Source organism: Tubulanus polymorphus, chromosome 1 (genome assembly GCF_964204645.1).
Source record: "Tubulanus polymorphus chromosome 1, tnTubPoly1.2, whole genome shotgun sequence".
Classification (NCBI taxonomy): Eukaryota; Metazoa; Nemertea; class Palaeonemertea; order Tubulaniformes; family Tubulanidae; genus Tubulanus; species Tubulanus polymorphus.
In genome coordinates, this window is record NC_134025.1 from 17,965,772 (window position 1) to 17,991,508 (window position 25,737).

General features: G+C 38.1%; 1 protein-coding gene across 1 annotated transcript in view; it reads left to right on the forward strand.

Annotated features, from left to right (window-relative positions):
• Positions 1–25,531, forward strand: part of LOC141912584 (neo-calmodulin-like) — a 38,552-nt gene extending 13,021 nt beyond the window's left edge. The window contains exons 4-5 of the mRNA XM_074803877.1: positions 14,899–15,141; positions 25,292–25,531. Of these exons, the coding sequence (XP_074659978.1) occupies positions 14,899–15,141; positions 25,292–25,326 (278 nt within the window). The 3' untranslated portion in view covers positions 25,327–25,531. The remainder of the gene's footprint in view (positions 1–14,898; positions 15,142–25,291) is intronic.
• The last annotated feature ends 206 nt before the right edge of the window (positions 25,532–25,737 follow it).

Below are 25,737 nucleotides of genomic sequence, written 5' to 3' on the forward strand. Positions count from 1 at the left end.
GTCTTCAGCAAGGGGTACTTCTAAAGTACAAAACTACGAAATTAAGAAATATGAAACGAAATTACGAAATGCGAAAGTACGAAACGAAATACTATACGAAATGCTAAACTACGAAACGAAATGGTCATTTTTTCGCGGGTCCTGCTAAAGTATAAAATGTAATACGAAACGAAAATTTTGTAATTTTTGCGCTATAGCAGCGGAATCGTGGAGCTGGCTTAAACATGCGCACCCGGTCTAGTGTGGCAGGGTTCCGTGCCGCGATTCACCAAGAACCTTAGTGTCTGATGTATGGTTACACAGGATCGTAGAGCAACGTAGATACACTGTGGAGACAGCCACACTGCCAGGACTGGGTGAATGCCGCGACTGAGTTTAGCGATGCCATCAGGGAGAATGATCTGCGCATGCTCATATACAACTGGAAGGTAGCGATTAATAAATTACGGGTTAGAGAACGAAGTGTGCCTTAAAATATATCCTGCAGTGTAGGCTAAAAAATTGATACCTCGTTTCTCCTCTGCTGAGGAGCTTAAAAGTTGACCCGACCGGCCGCTAATCTACCCTGTACATTAATTTTTTCTGAGCTAAATGATCGATACTAGACAGGTTCAGATATGTCGGCCCGTGTCCAAGAACGGGATAATCCTATCGCGGTTACGAGCTCGGTGTCGCGTGAAGCGCTTGCCTTTCCTTTCTGCTACAGACAACCCCGCATAAGTCGTCATCGAAATAGTCGTATCATCACATCTCTCGTATAATTATTTTGGTCCCGATTTTTTTCTTCTTTAAACCTTATATAAAATAATGCTTATAACTCGTACTTTATAAGTCGTATTTTCACGTAAGTCGTATCAAATATAAATTCCAAATCTTCTGATTTCATTCAAAATACCTCGCGCAAGTCGTAGCCCGATATGCCGGCAACAGATGAATCAAAAATACGCTACAATATTGTCTGTGTAAGTGTTTAGACTGTTAAAATGTAACTTTCTTGTGGTAGGGCACGATATATAGGACCTGCACGGTCAGCTCGGGATACGACTGGGCCGGGGACTAACCACGCTGGAACTTGAGAATCGTATATATCGTATTTTCACGGGTTATTCGCGGAATTCGTATAAAACCACGAATTACAGATAACTCGTAAAAATATGACTTACACATAACTCGTACATCACGTAAGTCGTCGCAAAATCGTAAGTCCCGAGGGCTGCGACTTATGCGGTGTTGGCTGTATATCGGGCTAGTGACTAGCACTCTTGAGAGGGGCCGTGCATAAAGTACGTACGCTTTACTTCCGGGCATTTTTAACCCCACCCCTCCCCATGTACGCTCTCTGTACGGTTTTCCATAACCCCCCCTTCCTTACGTACATACTTCAATGAATGACCCCCTCCCTGTAGATCCATGGCAAAATTCACCAGCATTCATCAGAGGAGCTCCAACGACGATGTACCGTCGTATCGACGAAGTGAAAGACCGAGAGTGGGGAATTCCCAAGAATACTTCTACTCAATGAATACTCCCTCAAAGAAGGGTAAAGAAAAGAAAATTATAACATTCATAGGAATTTTTACAAAAAATTCAACTGCATGTATTTATTAGAAAAATTTTGGAAAAATACAAAATTACAGTTTTTTAATACAGAACCTGTATGAGCTGAAGAAAACAAAAATATAAAAGATATACATAAACACTCTGAGACAAGAAATTATGGTGGAAACAGGAGTGAACCAAGAAAATAAAGTAATTGACACATAAAAACATAAAATCTATCCATATTTGGAGACAAGAAGAGAACAACGGTGTATTGAGGAGAGCATCTTGACTAGGTACCTTCAGGAAAATAAAATTAAAATAGTTAAGAGAAATAGTCAAAATTCGTCATAGTAAATGTAAATTCACTTATGGATCAATTTGATCCTAGTGCACAGTTCATTTTGTGAAGCCTGAATTGTGTATGTAAGGAATAGCTCTCGACCCTCCGCCATAACGCCAATGAAATCATACAGTCCTATTCTACTCTTAGAAAAAACTTTCGTTATAAAACGCCAATGATGTTTCCCCCGTCTGTTATGTTAATAATTGATACATGTGGTCAGCAGTATCGCACTGTATCATTTATTTTCCATTATCAAAATGAAATAAACTAAGACCTTTACCCTGTCTGGATTTTGCAAGGGATGCGGATTCGAAAAGAAAATTCACGGCCGGAATTTTTTTCTAATTGCTCGTCACTACGCTGTTAAGCGGTAAAAAGATCGTCATGTAGTCCATGTGTAGGGCCTATCATTTCACTATGCTTTACCGTGTCTGAGTTCGGGGAAATGGCGCAGCGTATTCATTATTTGTTTTTTGAGAACATCCTTCAAGTTTCTACTAATTGTAGACGTTCTTAAAACCCTCCAGTTTAAGAAAATAAATTCTTGAATATGGTACTTTCAAAAGATCATTTACATGCACCGCCGAGATTTTTACAGTCCCGTAGCGTTATAACGATCTTTGACCATAGTATGGGCGTGTGTTTGAAATGTGTCCATTTCGTTTCGTATTTCGGTTCGTATTATAGCACTTCTGGCAAAAAAATTTCCATTTCGTAATTTCGTAGTTTCTTAATTTCGTTTCGTTTCGTAATTTCGCTCCATATTTCGTAATTTCGTTTCATATTTCGTAATTTCGTAGTTTCGTACTTTAGCAGGACCCTTCAGCAAGAACGAATAGAAACCAACAGACAAATCTTGAAATCAGTTGTGGAGACTGTTGTTCTGTGTGGTAAGCAAAATCTACCTCTAAGGGGACACAGAGAATCGCAGAATTGAGATTAGAAATGGAATATTGTCGGGGTCAGTGTTACGATGCGCTGGAAATGTTGCTGGCAAACATTAGGGTATGGCTACATTAATAGTACAGGAGTTCCCTAAGGCTATATACACGCACTGCGCTTCGCATCGATTGAATTTATGTCTTGTTGCCTCCTGTGAAATTCAAGTGGTAAGGAATATGCTGGACACCCTTGGAGAACTAAGTCGTTTCTTTTCATCTTCTTCAAAAAAATCAAGAACTGCTTTCAAGTACCATAGAATCTGTTGTTCCTGAAACAAAGAAGAAAAAATTACTAGACGTTTGTAAAACCCGATGGGTTCTGAGACTAGATGTGATGGAAACCTTTTCTGAGATATACAAGCCAGTTTTGATAACCTTACTGGAAATTGCTGAAAATGTTGGCCGTGAATGGAATCTAGAATCAGTGAAAAAAGCAAATGGCTTCTACCAAAATATTTCTAATTTTCACTTCATAATGGCATTTGTTGTTACTCGTGAGGTGTTTCAGCTGACCCCTAGAACACTGAGAAATAGCCTTGCAACACTGCGTGGCAATATTGATGCAAACCACCTTGTGTGGCACCAGCAAACATCCTCAATAACCGAATCACTCGACGTCCCCATAACCAAGCCAAGAACGTGTGGCCGGCAACGTACCAGAGAGAATACACCAGCAGACACTGTGGAGGAGTACTACAAAAGGATACTCTCTATTCCTGTAATTGATCATCTCGTCCAGCAGTTGGACGACCGGTTCTTCCAAGCGGGACAGGAAGACATTATAAATGGTTTTTCTATTTAACCAACATTTGTGGTGTCTACTAGTACTGAAAGTAATCGGAAGGAGAAATTCTTGCAGTTTTGTAAAAGATATGCTGAGGATTTGCCAGCTCATGGTGCCATTAATGGTAAACTATTGCTATGGGAAACTAATTGGAAGCAAAATGATCTAGACAATTTACCTGGAGGTTTGAGAGTTCTTCTCCCTTCAGTGGATGGTACTTTGTTTCCAAACATCTTAACGGCACTGAGAATTTTAGGAAATATACCAGTTACAACCTGCCAATGCGAGCGATCTATTTCAGCTCTCCATAGAATAAAATCATATATGCGCACAACAATGTCGCATGATGGATCAAATGGACTTGCTCTTATGACTGCCAACTATGACATACCCATTGATATTGAAGCTGTCATTGATGACTTCGCAAGACGGAATAGAAGGAGAATGGTGTTAGACAACGTATTTGAATGTAGAGTCTGTTTTATGTACTGTACGTAAACTCAGTCCAAAAACGATACTTGATCTGAATCTGATCGATTTTTTTATGTTTTAAAATCCGTCTTGCTGTTTTTTTTTACTTTTGCAATTTTACTGAGTGGGACATCATTGTAACAAACCCTATGCAATGATGAACATTCATTTCATTCTTCCGTAGTTTATGAATAGGTTCCACTGTATGGTTAGTCTGTACATAGTTAGGGTTTTCTGTTTCTTCACAGAAAACCCTATTGAAATTCGCGTGATTATTATTATTTTTTCCCTTTTCCACATAGTTTTTGTTAAAAGTGTAAGGGCTTCCTTACCTTACCGCTGTCGCGGATACAATCCGTATGATATCCTTCAGCTCACTTCAATCTCCAGATACTGCATGGGAATTTTGATAAATCCACGTTATAAAGGCACTGTCGAGCCGTAAACATCGGAAAATTGGCTCCGTTCAATTAGTAGCCATGTTGTGTTTTCTTTCCGACATTTCTCTCTTCTTTTCGAGGAAGAGCTATCGAATAATTCCCTCTCTTCTCCACAATCAATTTCAAAGTCAATTTTATGAATTTATTGCTCAGCGGGTCCGAGTCCAATAGTTTACGAGTCCGGCGTTCGCGTGTCTGACGGGTTTACGGGCATTTGTTTGTTACCTCTTTAATATTTTTGATTTCTTGTTATTCCGGTTATTTCATTTAAGTATATTTCTGATCAGTTCATTAACCAAAAGCGACAATAAACAGATTTTGAATTGATCAAGTTTAAATCAAGGTCGTTGAGTCGCGGATGGCTACTAGAATTACGTTCGTCTCAGAGAGAAACAAACGACAGAAAAGTATCAGGTGATTATCGATAGCCTACTACGGTACACACAGTTGACAAACAGTGTTAGGCCTGTGCCGGTTGGTGCGTACTGGGACTAAATATACTGGTTGGTCAGTTGGTTCGGCTGTGAAGTGTGGTAGCTAAGAAAGCCTACCGCAGTACCGGTATTTATTTGTATAGGCCTATTATATAGTAGCCAATACCAACAACGTAGTTGTTTCCCGTACGTGACTGTATGGTGATCTCCACAGGTTAACCGTACGTGAGTTCCCTACTAACGTCGTACGTGAGTTTCTAGTAGCCAATACCATTTTTTTAAGTACGAAGTTGTTACCCGTACGTGACTGTACGGTGATATCCACAGGTTAACCGTACGTGAGTTCCCTAAAAACGCCGTACGTGAGTTCCTATAATCTGCAAACGCGCATGCGTGAAAGAATAGAGTTTGGGTTAGGTGAGGCTAGGCTATTTGTAAATCAAATTTCATCCACCCTGCAGTTACGTTCTGTGGCACAGTGGGTAAATCACTGGACTACAACTGGATTTTTTGGTTTACCTTTGTTAGCGATATAAAGTTGGCATTGAGCCAATTTCATGTAAAATCGCGGTACGTTTTTTTTTATGTGAGCATTTGTTTCATTGGTTCTCGGGTTAAACGTTTAATCGATGCGCTTGAAGACATGACGAACCTCCGTCGATGTACATGGTCAACTTTGTTAAAATTCTACGATAAACTGTTTTTGGCGGGAAAATTCTTAGCTCTCGCATATAAAAGTGCGATGACCTCGATTGGAGGGCGTTGTCTCTACGAGCGAATGTGATTGGCTGTTTTTGGGATATACGGGGAATTCCGGCGCTACTAAAATAATTATGGGAAAGCCATAGCATGGCGAACGTTTCATTGGACTAGGTGCCGTATACGAGCAAATTTCAAATGCTCATTGCTGATGAGAATGTAATTATTATCCGCCATAGGTATTGTTTCATTTTAATACCCGGTGATTGATTTGATTGACACTGAAGTGCAAGCGAACATTCACTTACACAAGGCCTCCACGTGCGCGCGGATTGCTATAATAGACTGTTGCATAGGCCTACACAAACACACGCTCGTACAGTATACACTACTAGACGCTGCTTGCTGGCGCGTCTGACATTTCATCAACAGAAGATGAGCGCTATGTTTTCTGTTTGATATAATTTATAATAAATTGTAATTTCTTGTGACCTGAAAATATTAAGCAGCAATATTCCGCGGCCATACGTTGGAAGAAGTTTCCGAGACTAAATATTCAGCCACCCTCTGATATGTGACATCATATGAATTTTATTTGAATATTTTTTCATATTGTGAAAAATATTTCTTTGAAAATATAATATAGTTTCCCTGCCGCGCCTACCTGTACCCTACGAAATGTATATATTTGGTCTTATTTCACTACAAAATAATTCTTTGAGAAAGATGAAATACAATATAGGCCTAGAACTTTGAAGTCACGAATTCACGAATTAAAAAGATTTTTCAAGCAATGCCCTTACCCCAAACAACCTCTGGCTTTCAAGGTAAACCACACTTTGCCCATGGGCAATTTATTTTTCGTTTGGTTTCGAATCCCAATATTGCAAGTCTGAGCGTCAAAGTACTCACATACGGTTAACCTGTAGAAATCACCATACAGTCACGTACAGGTAACAACAGCGTTTTAAGTATTAAGTGAGTACGACAAGCCTACCATGCCTATGTAGTACAAGCCCAACTTTTTCCCTCTCGTTTGCCCTACAGTGATGTTACTATAAACTGGTGCAATTATAACATGGATAGGATTTGGTCAGGACTAGCCTAAAGTCTAATTCAGTCTATGTACTAATTCACTCGATAGGCCTATTTTTAAAACAATACAGTGAAGTATTCACACGCAGAAAGGCTAATTGATTTGAGCCATGTGATTAAATTTGGCCAGGCCTTCTCTGACCTGCTGAAATTAATAGTCAAACCAAAAGGTTCATGTGGTCACGGCTTGTACACCAGAAATCATTGTAGGCCTGTACATTTTGCTGTTCGTAGGTTTGGTATACCGATTTCTCCATTCTTGACTGATAAGTGTACGGTACAGCTGTACGCATTATACAATTGTTCCAATGGGAATAGGGCCTATTGATTGGGCTTATTATTTCCTGCTTTAGAATACTGAAATAAGCCCAACGTTCATTCAAATATCCAACATCGGTGAAAGTTTGATTACTGTATACATGTACTGTAGGTTTTCATGTTGTATGAATATTTTGCAGTTCAAATGGGTATGATGCTGATTCCAATGTCAAACGCATGCAGTTAGATGGTCAAGGACAGTCAACACCAAGATATCTCTCTTCGACCGATGTTGCACCATAGAAGATCTGATTCTTTCAACTCAAGGAAGTGATTCAACACGATCGACATAACACTGGAATAGGTTTGCAGTAACTAACGGTTCATTTCATTTAGTCCTATGTACTTTTTAGCCAATTTGGATGTGATTGTAATTGAAACTCTGGAACTGTTAACAAAAGACAAGTTGAAAAAACAAGTTATGCTTGATTCTCATGTTCAAATTTAATTCAAATTCAAATTTATTTTATTTCATCATATTTACAAAGCATATCATTGGTTCATACAGTAATAAAAATTAGGACAGAACAAATATTATTACAGAATTTCCAAAAAGGCAATGAATTTCTATAATTAAATGAACATTATTTTTCTAATAACTCAGATCAAGAGTGACTCTCCCGTTTATTAGGAAACACACGCAACTAGTGGAATAGGTTTGATTTACACACATGTTGCAGGTATCAATTGTTTATCACTGTAGAATTATAATCCATAAAAGCCAAAATCAACATCAGCCGGAAACCCAGACCAGATCAATTCATAATTTATTGATTGAATCTACACTACAATATATGTGTTTATTCAAATATTTCGATAAAAACATCAACTTCTTAAATCTATTCTAAATCATAATACGTTCTTATCTGTAAATTCACTCAATCTATCGACTCAGCAGGTGCTTAAGATGAGTTCTTAATAGGACAGATCCATTTTTAAGCGTGGTGATAATACAGTATCATGATGTTTGAATGCCAAAATAAATGCCTGGTCAAATAAATTAATATTTGTTGATTGTACGTCCGCGTATGTTCGGTTTCAAAGCTGATTCATATTTGACGTTTACACAGTGGTAGCATATTAGGTTCGAATCTGTCAATGCATTTTATTCTATGTATCGATATTCCAATTTACTACAATTCCCATCTTTCTGAATGGCTTTGCAGAAAACCCGTCATCGCTGCTTGGCAGCTATATTTAATATTTTTTTCAGAAATTTAAAGCAGCCTGTTTATGGATATCCTAGATAAATTTCATGTCATTTACAGGTATTCAGCGAAACAGTTCTATACGTTGCGTTATATGGTATAATTCTATGAATTGCATAACCTTAATTTAGTGAATCAGTATTGAGGAAAACCGTTTTGTGCAATTGGTATGCTATTAATTTACTCGTTTTTCTGAAGGCTTGTCTGGTTGAGAAGGGACTATTGTTACATGAATTAATTTCATGTCACCAAATGTCAGGCAATTAGAAATGGTGCACTACAGCAGTATTGATAGAATAGATAATATGAAAAATGTGTTGATTCTATAAAGATTTTAATTTCTTTAATTTGTTTTTGCTAATACCTTACCTTGTCTCAGATTAAGATATTTGTCTCTCAGTATTACTATTTTGTTGAATCATGGAAATTTGATTTTCGTTAAGTATATTTTATGATTTGAACTTCAAATGAATTTCATCTGTTTTTATTTGAAAAGCGTCTGTATCACCATTCTCAAATTCATGCCAGAATATTTTTCATTTCTCGATACAAGTAGTGAAATTACGTGAAATAAAAATAGGTTCAGTATCATAATAATCATCTTTAGTTGTTGTTTCATTTATGTCCACATATATTTTACCCTTACATGCATCAGATTTACTCAGCAGGACTCAATAGACCATAAAAAACATTGAGGACTTTTATCTTATTACATATTTTTTTGCTATTTTAATGCCACAGTTGCTCTGGTAGGGCTTAAAATTTTACAAACGTCTTGGGGAGGGCCAACCCTTGGTGGCTTTGCCCCTTCGGTGCTCGTCTCGTCGTTGTAATACAAATTTGGACAGGTGCCCTCTTGAATGAGTGCTACCCCTTAAATTTGGGCCTGGATCCGCCCCTGTATACGATGTAGTTTCTTTGAAAGTTGATTATTGCATTGTAGTACTCTATTTAGAACTATAGGGTGTAATTGTAATGGTATAAGTAGGGTTTTTTCTTTTTTTCGTTAGGTTGTATTCTTGATTGTATGATATGATCTCTGAGTTACCATGTGATGTTGACGTGCTACTTATTTGTTGGTTCTGTCAGATATTGTAATCGGTTTTTAGAAGATGCGCGAAAGGGATTAACCCTTTCTTTTTTGGTTCTTAGGTGGGATCTGAGTAGTATTGTTTGATTTGTTGCAAATTGAAGGTCCGAATTGGGGGGCCGGGATGGTGCACGCTTATTGTTCGGACGGGCGTCCACCTCGCGGTCCGGAGTCTGTGTCTTAGTTTAGTTCAGTTGTTTTACGTGTGCCTAGCGTATCCCGTTGCGGGTTTCTTAGTTTAGTTCTTCAGTATGTTGCCGCAACGTTGTCGGTGAGTTGGTTGATTTAATTTGGTTATTATTAGTCTCTGTTTATGTGTGTTAGATTTAAAGTGATTAGAAATTAGTTTATTGAGTTTTTTACTTAGTTTCTGACTTAGCGTTAGCCTCCTAGTCAAAGTGGCATGTGAAGGGGAAGCACCGAATGGTGCCTGTGGCAATATCAAAGTTTTTAATGCATGTTATTTTTGTATCGTTTTTTTGTAGTTAATCATATCTGATCGCAGTAATCGAAGCAATAAATTCAGGGCAAGTTCAGAGAGATATAACGACGTTGTGGTTGTTGTTTTCTCAGTTGTATGTCGCAGTATCGTAACGTGGATAGAGGAATTTTTAGTCTAGCTCTACATTAAATGTTACTTGAACGGCACTAGCCTTAATAATATCATAGATGATGAAATGCTCACTAATTTTGACCCACCTTATATTGTGACCTGCCCCAGGATAACTTTTAAATTCGGAGCTTAATGTGTTACAATTAAATATGCATATGGCCTACAGCAAACTTGATGAGTTAAAACTTATACAATTGTATTAAAACAATTCTAGTAAAAGAATTCGATATGAACTTGATATTACTCTGTGAAACATTTATAGCTGATTTTACTGCTAATCTTTGTCATATACCAAAACATTTTATTGGAATTCAAAAAAAAACCCGGTCGTTGTGGAGAAACAAGGTTTTCATTTTTGTTATCCTGTTCGTAATGACGTCATGTTGTCTCCTAGGTCAGTCGATTTCGTGCCGTTCACTTTTCTCCGTAACAACAAAAATTATAGCCTTTTCGCAGTATACAACTTATTTGTACTATTGAATGATGGATCAAGTTCATTGCGCTGTTCCATAATTCCGTCATTTGATGTAAAAAACATATACAAGATTCCTTGAAAAGTTATGGCTAGACTATGGCACATATTATCGGCACGGCACTGCTATGTCGAGCGCGCTGACGTAATTATGGAAAACCCGCACTCTAATTGGTTGTTTTGGGAATGCCAGCGCTTTTGACGTATTTAAGGGAAACCAGGCTATGATTGGTTGTTACTAGGATGATGTGTAAGAGGCTAGCACGCGCGCCGCCGATGTATGAGAGAGCTGTTCATAATATCATCACTGAATGCTGACTGCTGCGTGCATAAAAACGTACTATATATAGCAGACACGAGGTATTACACTGACGCGCGCGTCTATACCAATGTATTATCTTGCCGCTGTGAGTTGATGAAATAAGCAAATAATGTAAGAATAACATCGGGAAATGATTTTTATTTTTAGTCCTGCCGTACACTCAGCCTATTGATATACAAATGGAGCGAATTTAATTGACCAGACTGTGGTTTCCAGATGAAAGGCTTTTTCACTGTGCAACCTGGGCATATATTCATGATACATGAAATCGTGCATTCAAGCGTGCGTGCCGAATTTTGAGAAAGGGCCTCGTCGGCTTAGCCTTGATATGCAAATTAGCCAAGTGCACGAATTGCAAATTCAATAAAATTTTAATCCACAAAAATGTCAAATCCATGTCAATTTTACTTTATTGAGCAAAAAATTCAAATTCACCGAATTCCATTTTATTTTATTCTACATTCAAATGTATTCACTAGACGATCGGTAAAGATTTATCTGAGGTATTCGTTCGTGCCAGCCCCAGTGTTTCTGTTAGTACTGTTACTTATAAAACACAGCCAGTCTAATGAAAAACGATCTTCGTCATTCAAACCTACCAGGGCAGAAGAACCGACCACATGTTTGAAGTTTCCTAGTTTAGCCTCAGGCTTCATTTTTGGTTTCCTGGAAACCTTCACTATGCATCTACTCAGATCAGGTGACTTTCTTGTTCTATAAGGCGAGTCATGTTGTTTGATCCACGATGGAGGAAATGAAATAACGACACACAATACAGATTCTGGTGTATATTCATCATGTCAACTTTGGGACCGTCTCAAAATGTAAATAGGCTAAACACCTTCCAGTTTTTAAGAACATAAATTCTTGATTACTTTCAAAAGATCGATGACATGTGCCGCCAAAGTGTTGACAGTTCCGTGGCGTTATAACGAGCTTTGACGGCATGGACGTGTTTGAAATATAACCATTTTGTTTCACATTTCGTTTCGTACTATAACACTACTCGCAAAAATTCACATTTCGTAATTTCGTTTCGCCTTTCGTAATTACGTAGTTCCGTAATTACGCTTCAAATTACGTAATTTCATTTCATATTTGGTAATTTCGTTGTTTCGTACTTCAGCAGGACCCGGGGCTCACAAACAAGGTTAAATCTATTTCCCAGACGTGGGTCTGAGGCGTAATGGCGTCATGAGACTGATGACATCATCACATTGATTTCTAAGGTCGTGTGGAGCTTGCCAAAAATATCGAATAACTACATTAGGGATCTGAAGGATTTACTATCTATAGTGAAAATGAAGAAATTCCGTGTTTTTGGAAAATTCCGCGATATGACAACACCGCGTTCTGATCTATAGAGATGCACTACGTGTATTTGGTGTTGTATCTATTATGGGAGAACTATTCTATGCAGAATGATTTTCTAGATTTTTTATCAATAATATAGATTAAATATCAAATGTTCGATAAATTATTTTTGTCTTTTTGATTGATTGATTGATTGATTGGTGCCACTGTTTTTGTTTTGGGTTCTTTGAAATAAGCCCCTGGATCCACTGAAATTCTTGTTGGAATTACCCCTTCCCCCAAGTGGAGCCGAAGAGTGGTAGGAGCTCGCCTACAGGAGCTGTGCGAATGATGTTGACGGAAGACATATTAGACAAGCAATAAATTGACGAAAGAAACTTTGACAAATTTCATTCATTTTACGCTTAGTGTTCAATGGGAACACGTTCTCTCTTGACAGAGACTCGAACCCAATCGCACAGCATGGATACGTCATTGATGACGTATTCGTATAGTGACATCAAGTTCGCCTCGACACCTCGGACCAACGTCTAGGATATAGATCTAACCCAAAAAACAACCGTGAAAAGGGTACGCACCTGCTCTCTGGCATGCAGCGCTCCTACGATCCTGGGGGATGATGGGATCAGTGAGCAGTGATCATGACAGTTTAGCATCAGACGTTGTAGGGGAACCCGTAACAACAACAGGTAAACATTCAGACTACACAATGAGCCTAGGCTCATAGGCGCCTAATGATAGCTTTTCGGGAGAATGAAACTTGATGATTGGAAGGTTGTCACAAAGCTATTGGTAGCTAGGGGTCAGAGACAGTAGTGTGATCTGCGTGCTTTTTCTCTATCAAGGAAATGACTAATTAAATAGGCAAACGATTCCTTCATCATCCTACACACAGTGAGCTATGTTTGGCATAAATTCTCAAACCCAAAGCATACGTGTCCCTGTGCCACAAAAATGCGTACAAAGCTGAACTAAACTGATCTGTTAGCTGTGATTCAATTTCGGTTAATTTTTCTCTTTGGTAAACATTTTCAGAGAAATAATCATGAGTCCGAGGCACCAGGATAGGCCTTATACATAAAGAGCCATGAATTCACAGGACAGAATCCATTGGTTGACTTTGGGACGTGTCGGAAAACAAAAATACGAAAGACGTCGTATACTGCGTATTTTAATAGTTTTTTGACGCCATAAAAACTGTTACAAAATGTTTATATATATTGGTACCTACGATGTTTTATTTTGATCATATGTGCTCTATTCCGGTTTCGGTGTTTTGCGCTTTCTGTTAACGTACTTTTCATTATATTACAACCCTGTCCAAGGTTGTTGTACCATTTCTATTGATATTTGTTTGAAAAAATGGCAATTAAAAAGTTTTGCTTCAAATTGTGAGTTCTAATTATGACCGTCAAATGTGCGGTGTTGTCATATCGCGGAAAGACGGAATCGCGGAATTTTCTAAAAACGCGGAATTTCTTCATTTTAACTAAAAATAGTAAACGGGTTTTCCCACGGGGATACCCACTGTCGGACAGGGCATCGGACCCAGGTTTTCAACACCGGGAATTAGTATTTGATAATTTATTATATCGCCAGTCAACAACTTAACGATACTGTTCCAAATAATGTAGAACCTAGGCAATACGTGCTTTGCGAATTTAGTGATACAGAGTATCGCTGCATTAACTGAAGGAATACAAATCAATGGTACGTAAACGTAGGATTTGTGATGACACCATGGGTCATTCTCCAGGACTCGGTTCCGAGTTAAGATTTGACTCTGGTCTCTGGATTTAAAACATTGGAAATGAATTGATTCTAAGTAACTCAGAGTTAACTCACAACTGTGGAACTGGATCGATGTCAGACGAAAATAAATAGACATTATGTAAATTTCATTCTGGCTTAGGATTGTTCATGCGTGTTGTGTGTCTACATTGTTGTTATAAGCGAATGTGGTTTATCTTTTAGAATTAAATGATATGAAAGATTATAAAATGGTTTCGTTTTTTTAATGTTTTCTTTGTGACTGCTATAACATATATGTTCCTATGCTGATTATTTGGATCAAAAGAATCTTATTGGTACCGGTACTGGACGAATTTGACGAAGGAATTTGAACCGGTACTTGTTTGGTCGTAGGATTTCATGTTTGCAACAGTCTACAACTACGGTCCGACACCGCGAACGTGCTCAATATTTATCTGATAATATTCGTTTCGGAAGTTCTCAAAAAGTCGATGAACTTCGATAACCGAAGTTAGCCCAGTAGAGATAGACATTAGGTGCCTGGTCTCTTTCACCCCACTTGATTCTGACTTCTTCTACAGGTGGCAGCCAGTCAACGGTATCGTAATATAATAATTCCTTATAAAATTGCCTGCAAATAATGGGACTCGAACCTAACTCGTTGCATCAATCGGTCCGGTGCCCTGTCCGACAGTGGGTATCCCCGTGGGAAAACCCGTTTTCTATTTATAGTAAAAATGAAGAAATTCCGCGTTTTTGGAAAATTCCGCGATTCCGTCTTTCCGCGATATGACAACACCGTCAAACGTCACGTAGTTTATGACAAACAGCTCAACAGTTTATGATTAAACGCTCGCGTTGTAATGAATCCCGGGAACCGAGTCGTCAACACCCATCCTACTTATCCCTTAATAGTCAGCAAACATTCATTCGGGTATTCACACTGTATGTTAACTGTATATTAACACTGTATATCTCGATTCATAATGATAAGAATAGTTGTCAGAAAAAAATGTCAGAAAACCCTTTATGGCAGCTGTGCAGCTATCTTGCTTTTCAGGTAAAGGTCTTGTCGATTTCACACGGTTCCTGGTATTAATGTCGCAGCCAATCAATGATGGAGAGACAATCGAGGATGTGATGGAAGCATTCCGGGTGTTTGATAAAGATGGAAGTGGGTATATCAGCGCAGCTGAACTAAGACACGCTATGACAAATCTAGGTGAAAAAATGCCCGACGAGGATGTCGATGAAATGATTCGGGAAGCTGATGTTGCTGGGGATGGACAAATTAAATATGACGGTATTATGATATTACTAAACACTAATATTATTAATAGTAGTATATGTTGTGTGTAGTCGATATGTATCGGGTTCTCCGCCATGTAACTAGGTCCGGTCACGATGTGGGTAGAAGTTGACCAACAGAATTGACGACTATAACCACAACCAACGATTTAACTTTCATGGCCTTTCGTTCATTTCGAACTCGTAATGCGGTTTATCAAAATTTAGTTGTCGTAGTTGAGACTCGAAGCCACTGAGTATGAAGTTCCCTTTTTTCAAATAGCGCACTCTGCTGCACTATACCCCGTATCAGAGTGGCTGATGCAACACCTGATTACTATAGTTATTTACTATTTGTAGCTCCGCTGTTACCGAAGGTCTGCAGAGCTGATGGTTTAGAGTGATTATCCGTCGTCGTCTGTCGGTCCGTCCGTCCGTCAAGTTTTGCTTCAATTTGCTACTTGTGCTACAGTTCTTTTCTAATCTTTTTTAAACTAGGTACGAAGCTAATACGGGCCAAGGTCTAAAAAGTTATAGAGCCGTTTTCCAAATTTGAAGGGGAGCTGTACAGGTTGCACTTGTAAAATCTTTAAATCGCTACTCGTCCTACAATTATAGTCCGATGTTGACGAAACTTGGTATGTAGATACTATGTGGGCCAAGGGCTAAAAACCTATGGGCGGTTTTCGAAATTAATCTCTAGGGGTTGCGCATATATCATTATGTCTCCCCGGTCGGAGCTGGGCAAACATCATATTTCATTCAGCGGGTGCGTCTGTCGTCCCTTGAGATCTCGTTAGCGTCATAGAGCCTGTCATTCTCTATAAATTTGGGCAGGTGAGATGTACAGCACTATCAAAATCGGGGGTCATCAGCCAACGAATATGGCGGCCTGGTCCGCCAACTTGAATTTCTTGATACACATTACAGTCTACAATTTTGAAAGGATTTTCATGACACTGTGGAGTATGAGATGCGTAAGCTCTTCACTCCTTCAAAACAGGGTCATCAGCCACCAAATGTGGCCACTTGGGCGGCCATCTTGGATTTCTTGTATGGAAATACGGCCTTATTATTGCTGGATTTTCGTGATACTAAGGGTTGTGGTTTTGGAAAGGTGAACCTATCGGGAATAGATGTTATTGGTCCTCTCATTTGCCGCCACCGAAGGGTTTTCTATATGCACATCTCAATACAAATACAAACAGGGTATCCTAGAAATTAATATATAATATAATTTATTTTTCGCTTGAAGATAACAATGCAATGAACAATATAAATGCCGAATGTAAAAACTTTGGACCAAGCCAAGTGGTGACCAACAAGACAAAGAAAATATTAATATACTACATGAGATGGGTGAAATGAGGCATGGCATGTTTATATGAAGCCATTAGTCATTTAGTATCTTCTTATTAAGCCAACCATCAGGAATAATATTGAATAGTGATAATATGAGGAATTAGTTAATTGTTAATATTTCGCCAGAGTTTGTTTTTTGAAGCAACTTGTTATAGAATTAAGTCAAGTTTGGTTTTTGCCAGATTATTGGTACTTTAGTAAACAAGAAACATACTTTCGAGGAAAATACTGGCGCCTGGTGGAATAATGGAGAATGTATACATTTAGGTGAATGGGACATGGATGTTTGTGTATTTGGGGATTTTTCATGAAACTAGGGGTCCAGAGACACCATCGTCACTTTAGATATGATTATAAGACTGGTGTATATTAAAGTTAGGCATATACCCCCAAGACGTCATTAAGTAAATGTATAACTTTTCACTAGGTGTGTCAATCCACGGGTTATATATTTGTAATAATTTGTCATTATCAAATTTGCTGCCTTTAGGAATGATAGGAAAGAATCAGCTGTGTCATGTTTGCACCCCCTGGTGGGCACATGGGAACGCATGCGGTCTTAGAATAGTAAGGTGACCATTCTATGCATAGTATCAGTCAGCTGTGACGTGTAGGTCAAACGTGACATGTCTCCTTAACTGCTTATGGGCAGGTATGTTGAAAATTCAAGTGTTTGTAATAATGGTGTTGACGTCGTTGAGGAATCCGGCTGACATATAGGTATGGATGGGAATATATGTCCATTTGTGTTGTAGGTTTGTGTATCCAAGACCCCATGAAGCAATAAATAAACAATGCACACCGTATAGATTATGCAATCAAATATATTTATTTGCAGAAAAATACAAAAGAATTACAATGTCGTAAAGAAAAATATAATGTCGAAGTAAAATAATGGAGACAGTGAATACAGCTAGCTGCGCATTTACATCCGCGTAGTACAATTCACTCAACACTAATAACGCTACCCTCTATCGGCACACTATAGGCCTACTGGGCTTACTAATTGGTGTATACTTTGAGTACTACTTTCTTGATCAATGTGACCTTGCTGCTGTTCACCATTCTCTACTTTATAACTGTAAGTGTAAGACGCCACACTTTAACCCTGGAATGGAATTTTATTTTTAATGTTAGTGCCTGCTGCATAATTTGATTGCTTTGCAATTAATAAAATAAAGCAATTAGAAAATTTGTGGCGGCCCAAGTTCAAAGATGTTCATAAGAGTTTGGCCATTTCAATTGTAGCTTATGATTAATTTGTTAAACATAAATGAATAATTTTTGACAAATATTGTATTTTCATTTCAGTTTAGTTTTTATATGGTCAGTTTTAGGGGTGCATCTAGCTGCTTTTTTCAGTGTGATTGGTGATGAGGTAGGCCTAAGTTACTGAGGGCAAGGCCTTCATTCAGAATGAAATAGGGGTTTTCTTTAGCTTTATCGGCAACATCATCCCCAAAACTACTCAAAATAAAATAATTACCACAAATTTCATTGATCCTGGGAAAAAAATGACTTAAAACAACTTAAAACTAGCGTAAACAGCTGATTTAAACGTGAAACGCTAACGCGAACCCCGGAATAAATGAAAATGCCCGGATGAAGCAATTTTACTTCCCAACTTTACGGCCATTTCCGGGAAAAGACGGCTTAACGAATCAAACTAAAACCTTTTGCAATATACACTAAAACCCACAGGCCGTAACAACTTTGGACCAAGCCAAGTGGTGACTGTACCCACAAGACAAAGAAAATATTAATATAGTACATGAGATGGGTGAAATGAGGCATGGCATGTTTATATGAAGCCATTAGTCATATAGTATCTTCTTAATAAGCCAACCATCAGGAATAATATTAGATAGTGATAATATTAGATAGTGATATCGTGAGGAATTAGTTAATTGTTACTATTTCGCCAGAGTTTGTTTTGGTGATTGGTGATACTGGACCCTAGGATGTGTGCTGCTGAACCCTATGGTTATTTCTACCGCGCGTATTATGTCGTTGGTTAGAGAAATTCTGATGTAACAATTTCATAAGAGGGCTTGGTAGCAGTTTATTTACAAAACTGTAGCCTAATTCAACCATTTCGAGGGTGATCATATCTTCGACTTTAAGGATTTTTTATTTCATAAATAAGGGGGCAGCTGAACCATTCAAAAAAGTATGTGTGTATTTCTTTGCAAGTAATGGTCCCCATGTTGATAGACAATAAATACACAATGTCGCGATGGAATCGGTCTGTATAAAATCTGGCGCAGTATCGCAGCTATGTCCTTAAATAAATCCGCAACACGTACCCGCTACGGTTCTTTCTTCTAACCGCAAAAGAATATGACCCATGGGCTATTATTATTTTGAATGAAATAAATTTAATAATCGATTTTCATTTAAGTTGTTATCGTTCCAATTATTATTCAAAAGTCGGCTGAAGTCCAGTATACGGTTAAGGTCCCCAAGACATTACACTTAGAATTAATTTCTATATTTTTCCGCGCATATCTTGCGTAGTTCTCTTTCTACTTAAACTTCGAGAATCAATGTACCCTTCATAGTATCCCATCCATATCTTTCTTGACAATCGCGAAATACCCGACAGTCCCGACACTCCCGACAGTCCCGGCCATTCCAGCACTCCCGACATACCCGACACTCCCGACAATCCCGACATACCTGACACTCCCGATACACGCGATAATCCCGACACTCCTGACACACTCGACACTCCCGACAGTCCCGACATACCCGGCACTCCCGACAATCCCGAGATACCCGACACACGCGATAAAAAAAGCATTACTGAAAGCACACATACAATAGTAAGATTCAGGTTAAAAAGGGCGAGAGTAGACAGATGCCAGAAGCTGTAAGGCATAGATATAAGATATATGTAAACAAGTCTGATATGATACATGTAACCTATTATGTTGTGGATTGATCCATCAATTATTCTGCAATAGACTGCAGAATATCGAGTACCGGGAATCTACGGCTTAAAATAAACAGTGCACGTGGCCAGCGGTACCGAATTCCTTATTTGATGAAAGAAGGGGCGGAGACTAATGTTTTTTCCGACTAATGTTGCTGCTGCTGGTGCTCGAGCAAGACGTGCCGCGGGCCGCCGCACTGCCGTCAAATATTGAGTAAATCGTACGACTCTAACGCATCTCTAATCTCAGTTTTAGGGTCATAAAATTTTTATGAAATAAACGTTTCTTTAGTGCCGTGGCTTGGGGTTGACTGCTTCGCGGGCGAGCATAATTCTCCGGGATTCGAACCTGTGGCGCCGAACCGGCGGGCGTTGTTTGTTATTTTGAATTCGCTACCGTTGCTAAAGGAATTTCAGCTATTTTAAACTCGTTCGATCAACGCGGTTCATTGTTAAACTATTCAACAACCCAATCTTGTTCTAAATATCACAAAAGAGGATAAATTCTGAAATCACCCGATCCAAAAGGATTTTAGCGTGACGTAATTCTACTTCCGATTTGAGATTCAAAGCGGACGTCAACCCTGCTAACAAAAATACATTGTCGGTATGTCGTAACAACTTTAAATCAGATCAGACTAATGTTGCTTTAATGTTGTATCAACGAGAACTGTGGACTCATAGCAAGTTGTCACAACATTGTTGCAATGTTGTGCCAAACATCTCCACAACATTGGATCAACGTTGGAGTGTTAAATGTTGAAACGGACAATATTTCTACAACATTGACACAATGTCATTATTTTACTTGAAACATTCCTACAACGTCTATACAACATCCTAATAATATAAATTGGAGGCCTTCAATGGGTGACTTAAACTTCATCTTTTAATCCATTAGCCTATATCCTCATCTTCGGTTGTATGGGTACAGCAATATAACTAATAAACTCGAAAATAAATTTGAGTCGATTTTGAATTGATTTTTATTAGGCCTACCTCAATATTCATCGTATATACAAAGGATATAATTTATTGATACGATGCAACATCTATTAATATGTATTATCTTCGACCACATCGACATCCTTGATCACTGATTTATCTGAAAAGAATAAAATATTTGTAAATATATTGCCCCAATTTCAGAACAGTGCCACGTACCAAAGAAAAATGGCGGGAAATTCTAATGGGAAAGAGTCGTGTTCTAAAATCTCTTTTATCAATCAATTTAGAGAATTAACCACATATGCTTTATTCAAATCAAATCTAGTGCAGTAAAACTGTCACATCCATCATCGATAAATATCCAAATCATCCTCAGGACGCAGAAAAATGGAATAAACAACACACAGAAATCTTCTAAACCAAACGGAGAAAACAAAATGGTGGAGACTCACTGGGAAGGAACTACATACCCATCGTTTCGTATCCATTGATTAGAATTGCACGAAGGTGTAGAATGCTGATTATGGATCTTCATCATAGCCAAAAAGGTCTGGATTAGACAATTAACCACGCTGCCATGTGCGAAACTAACATCAATTAACATCAATGTTGCAGCAATGTTGTATAAACATCAGTATTCCTTAGTGCTATCAACAGAGGGCGGACTTATTTATGTAACATTGTCTGAATGTTTTGTCAATGTTCTAGAGGAAAACATTGGATAACAACCTGCCAGCAACATAAGCTTAAGTTGTACCGACATTGTTGCTGGCAGGGAAGTGACGTCATTTTTTTCTGACTTCGTCAGCTAGTCAGAATCGGTTAAGAAGACACTTCGTAGCATCCACATATACGCATTTACCAAAGGGACGCAGGCGCCCGGCGTCCGTCTATCATTTTTTTAAGGAACCCTGCATTTCTAATTATATCGTTTTTTCTACTTCGCGCGCCGAACAGTTTATTTTTCGTCAATCTGCGGGGGATTATGTTTTTATACGTCGGGTCGCAGCCGCTCATCTCGCTGTGTGTATACAGCCCTGATGTCTCTATAGCCTACTACATGTGCTAAGTCGGGGTAGGCCTATTCCCGAGAGTACAGCATCTTCGCATTACTGGTAATTTTTATGAAGAAAATCCCTCACTCGCAGTTCTTTCAAGAAATAAAATAGGGCTAGCGACTGACAAAACCTCAGAGACAACCCTGCCAATCCTATCTAGTGTAATCTTAGCTTACATCAACAAAGCGACTGGATACAACTAGTTGCCTGTCTGCGGGTACCCCCGCGCTCATCGAAAATCTAATGAAAGCAACTGCGTGGCTCATGCCGGTCGCTAGGACCATAGAGCGTTCATCGACGGCAACTGGAATGTGTTATCTAGCAAATATTCTTGAGGGCACTCAAATCACGTAACTAATTGCCGACCAGTTGCAACCACGTGTTGTTGATTATGGAGCGCTCCCATCGACGGATATGAAAGTAACTGAGTACAACTAGAGAGTGAGAGAGAGTGTCTGCCATCTTGTTTGCAGTGCGCATGCTCCCCATTCTGTTTGCAAACACAATAGTTTAGTATATCCTCAAAATTGATCTATGTGGGCAAATTTCTCATTCGTTACTCATCAACAACACAAACATTCTTTCTGTGTAAGTTTAAAACATTTTGATCGAGTAAAAAAAACGCTGTCCGGGTTCATTGATCAGGTTTTCTATCCGATAAGTAGTAGACTGTATAAACGCACACGTATGCATCAGTGTGTTAACAGTAGTGTACACTCTCCCATTACGTACGCGCGTATAGAACTCATGGTACGCGGGCACAGGCACACTACAATGACACAGTTCTCGGCGGTGTTCAGCGATTCCACGTGCATTTCTTTACAAATACAGCAGAGCATGCGCACTGCAAACAAAATGGTGGAAAATCTCTTGTGAAAAAAATAGCATGTAAATATAGCTGCGAAGCAGCGATGATGGGTTTTCTGCAAAGCCATTCAGAATGATGGGAATAGTAGTAAATTAAAATATCGATACATAGAATAAAATGCATTGACAGATTCGAACCTAATATGCAACCACTGTGTAAACGTCAAATATGATTCAGCTTTAAAACCGAACATACGCGGACGTACAATCAACAAATATTAATTTATTTGACCAGGCATTTATTTTGGCATTCAAACATCATGATACTGTATTATCTATCACCATGTTTAAAAATAGATCCGTCCTATTAAGAACTCATCTTAAGCACCTGCTGAGTCGATAAATTGAGTGAATTTACAGATAAGAACGTATTATGATTTAGAATAGATTTAAGAAGTTAATTTTTTTATTGAAATATATGAATAAATACATATATTGTAGCGTAGATTCAATCAATAAATTATGAATTGATTTGGTCTGGGTTTCCGGCTGATGTTGATTTTGGCTTTTATGGATTACCAATTCTATAGTGATAGACAATTGATACCTGCAACATGTGTGTAAATCAAACCTATTCCACTAGTTGCGTGTGTTTCCTAATAAACGGGAGAGTCACTCTTGATCTGAGTAATTAGAAAAATAATGTTCATATAGAAATTCATTGCCTTTTTGGAAATTCTGTAATAATATAAGTCCTGTCCTAATTTTTATTACTGTATGAACCAATGATATGCTTCGTAAATGTGATGTAATAAAATAAATTTGAATTTGAATTAAATTTGAACATGAGAATCAAGCATAACTTGCGTTTTTTCAACTTGTCTTATTTGTCTTTTGTTAACAGTTCCAGAGTTTCAATAACAATCAAATCCAAATTGGCTAAAAAGTACGTAGGACTAAATGAAATGAACCGTTAGTTACTGCAAACCAATTCCAGTGTTATGTCGATCGTGTTGAATCACTTTACTTGAGTTGAAAGAATCAGATCTTCTATGGTGCAACATCGGTCGAAGAGAGATATCTTGGCGTTGACTGTCCTTGACCATCTAACTTCATGCGTTTGACATTGGAATCAGCATCATACCCATTTGAACTGCAAAATATTCATACAACATCAAAACCTACAGTACATGTATACAGTAATCAAACTTTCACCGATGTTGGATATTTGAATGAACGTTAGGCTTATTTCAGTATTCTAAAGCATGAAATAATAAGCCAAATCAATAGGCCCTATTCCCATTGAAACAATTGTATAATGCGTACAGCTGTACCGTACACTTATCAGTCAAGAATGGAGAAATCGGTATACCAAACCTACGAACAGCAAAATGTACAGGCCTACAATGATTTCTGGTATACAAGCCGTGACCACATGAACGTTTTGGTTTGACTATTCATGTCAGCAGGTCAGAGAAGGCCTGGCCAAATTTAATCACATGGCTCAAATCAATTAGCCTTTCTGCGTGTGAATACTTCACTGTATTGTTTTAAAAATAGGCCTATCGAGTGAATTGGTACATAAACTGAATTAGACTTTAGGCTAGTCCTGACCAAATCCTATCCATGTTATAATGGCACCAGTTATAGTAACGTGGTTAGAAGAGATTCTTTACATTACGAAGGAATACATTTTTATTCAGTTAAGAATTTAAATAATTATCATGTTGATTCCAATTCAGATTTCGAGCGATAAAAACTCCGAGAAATTTACTATGGGATATCGTCTCCTGTATTTAATTTAAATTCGGTCTTATCTACAACAGATTTAGAGCGTTTGACTTGGGCACATTCAAAGTAAGATAATTGGCTCGGAACCAATCGATCAACGTAGCAATATCTTTTTCTATGTATGTATGTATATTCTGCAAATCTTTAATCGTGAAAAGTACATCAGTATCATCTGCAAATAATATGGGTTTAGAATTAACTAAATTATGGCTAAGGTCATTAACATAGACCAAAAAAGCAGAGGTCCAAGGACGGAACCTTGGGGCACTCCGTAAGTGATAGATTTAAGTGAAGAATTGGTATTTAGATGAGAAACACACATTTTATACAGCGTGGGAAAACCACGTCATGCGTTATTATTGATATATCGTTTCGACCCTGGAGATTTTCCGTATATTTGCAAATATCGTTTACCCATAAAGACCGATTGTGGACAGGTTGATTGATATATGTCTCAGTAAAAATGTCCGGTGATTCCCGTGACTCCCGTATAGGCTACAGAAATAAATATAGGTAACACGGTAAATTGTATATGAGAGTCAAAATCACTTAATTCGTCAATTGGATAAATCCTCTCTTTTGAGTCGGTCCCAAAAGTGACGATTAAAGCAAATTCGACTGTATATGAAATTGATTCACTTAGTGGCTCTCGAAGACCTACCGGTACGTATCATTTCTACTCGAGTCACTCCAGTTGTAGCAATTATGACTAGACAATCAATAACAAGTGAATGAACGTGTAAACCAAATCGTTTCAAAGAAAATGCCTTTCACCATTATCGATCAGAAGTCAAGTATGTCAATATTGAGTTCTGTATATCATCTTCGTACAAAAGGAAAGTTATACGAAGGGGTAGTAAACCCTACTGTTTGACATTATTGGATCTACTTAATGAGATGTAATCAAATATCGTAGCCAATGTTTGAATGAGGGCAGGTTTCCCATTATATTGAAACACTACAAACAGTAAAAACCTGAAACAATATTTAAAACTGAAAGAATTATTTTGGGTTGGTTTTTTACAGCATAGTTTGCTAAAACAATTTCAGGTGTTCCCCTAAAAGTGCTTTTCCGGCTTTTACTGGGGATTGATACGAACTACGGGCCTGATTATGCTTATGTATTTTCGCTTGGCCAATCTTATAATCCTGCGACATCGTTTCCTATGTACGTTCAATGTACTGATTATTTTCATCGATCTTTACAAATGATCGTATTTCGAAGAAATGATTTTATAAAATGGTCGTTGTTTTTTTTTTTGCAGCTTTTACTAAAATCATACTTATGAAGAACTTCTAAGTAAAACGATGCAGGACAATTTCCTGGCGAGGAAGGTTGGGAAGTTTGGATGTGCTTTGCAAGAAGAACGTTCCAAGTAATAGTCTATTGTTCAATGACAATGACGTTCCGAAATAAACAAAATCTGTTAGTAAACTGATTAAGGATCAAGTGTAGCCAAAGATATCGTCGGAGAAAATAAACATAATAATGAACATAAACACATAATAATCATTTTTGAGAAATTTAAGCTGCAATGAGTGATGTACACTGGAATAAAAAAGATTGAAAAGTGTAAATTTGAATAACTTTTCACCGTAGTTCATCTGACACCGATGTAGAAGGTGCTGAAGATACCATAATATGGACTCCATGCTGAATTCAAGGCAGCGCGGTCTTATTGATACTCATGGTATTTGGGGTTTAGGTTAT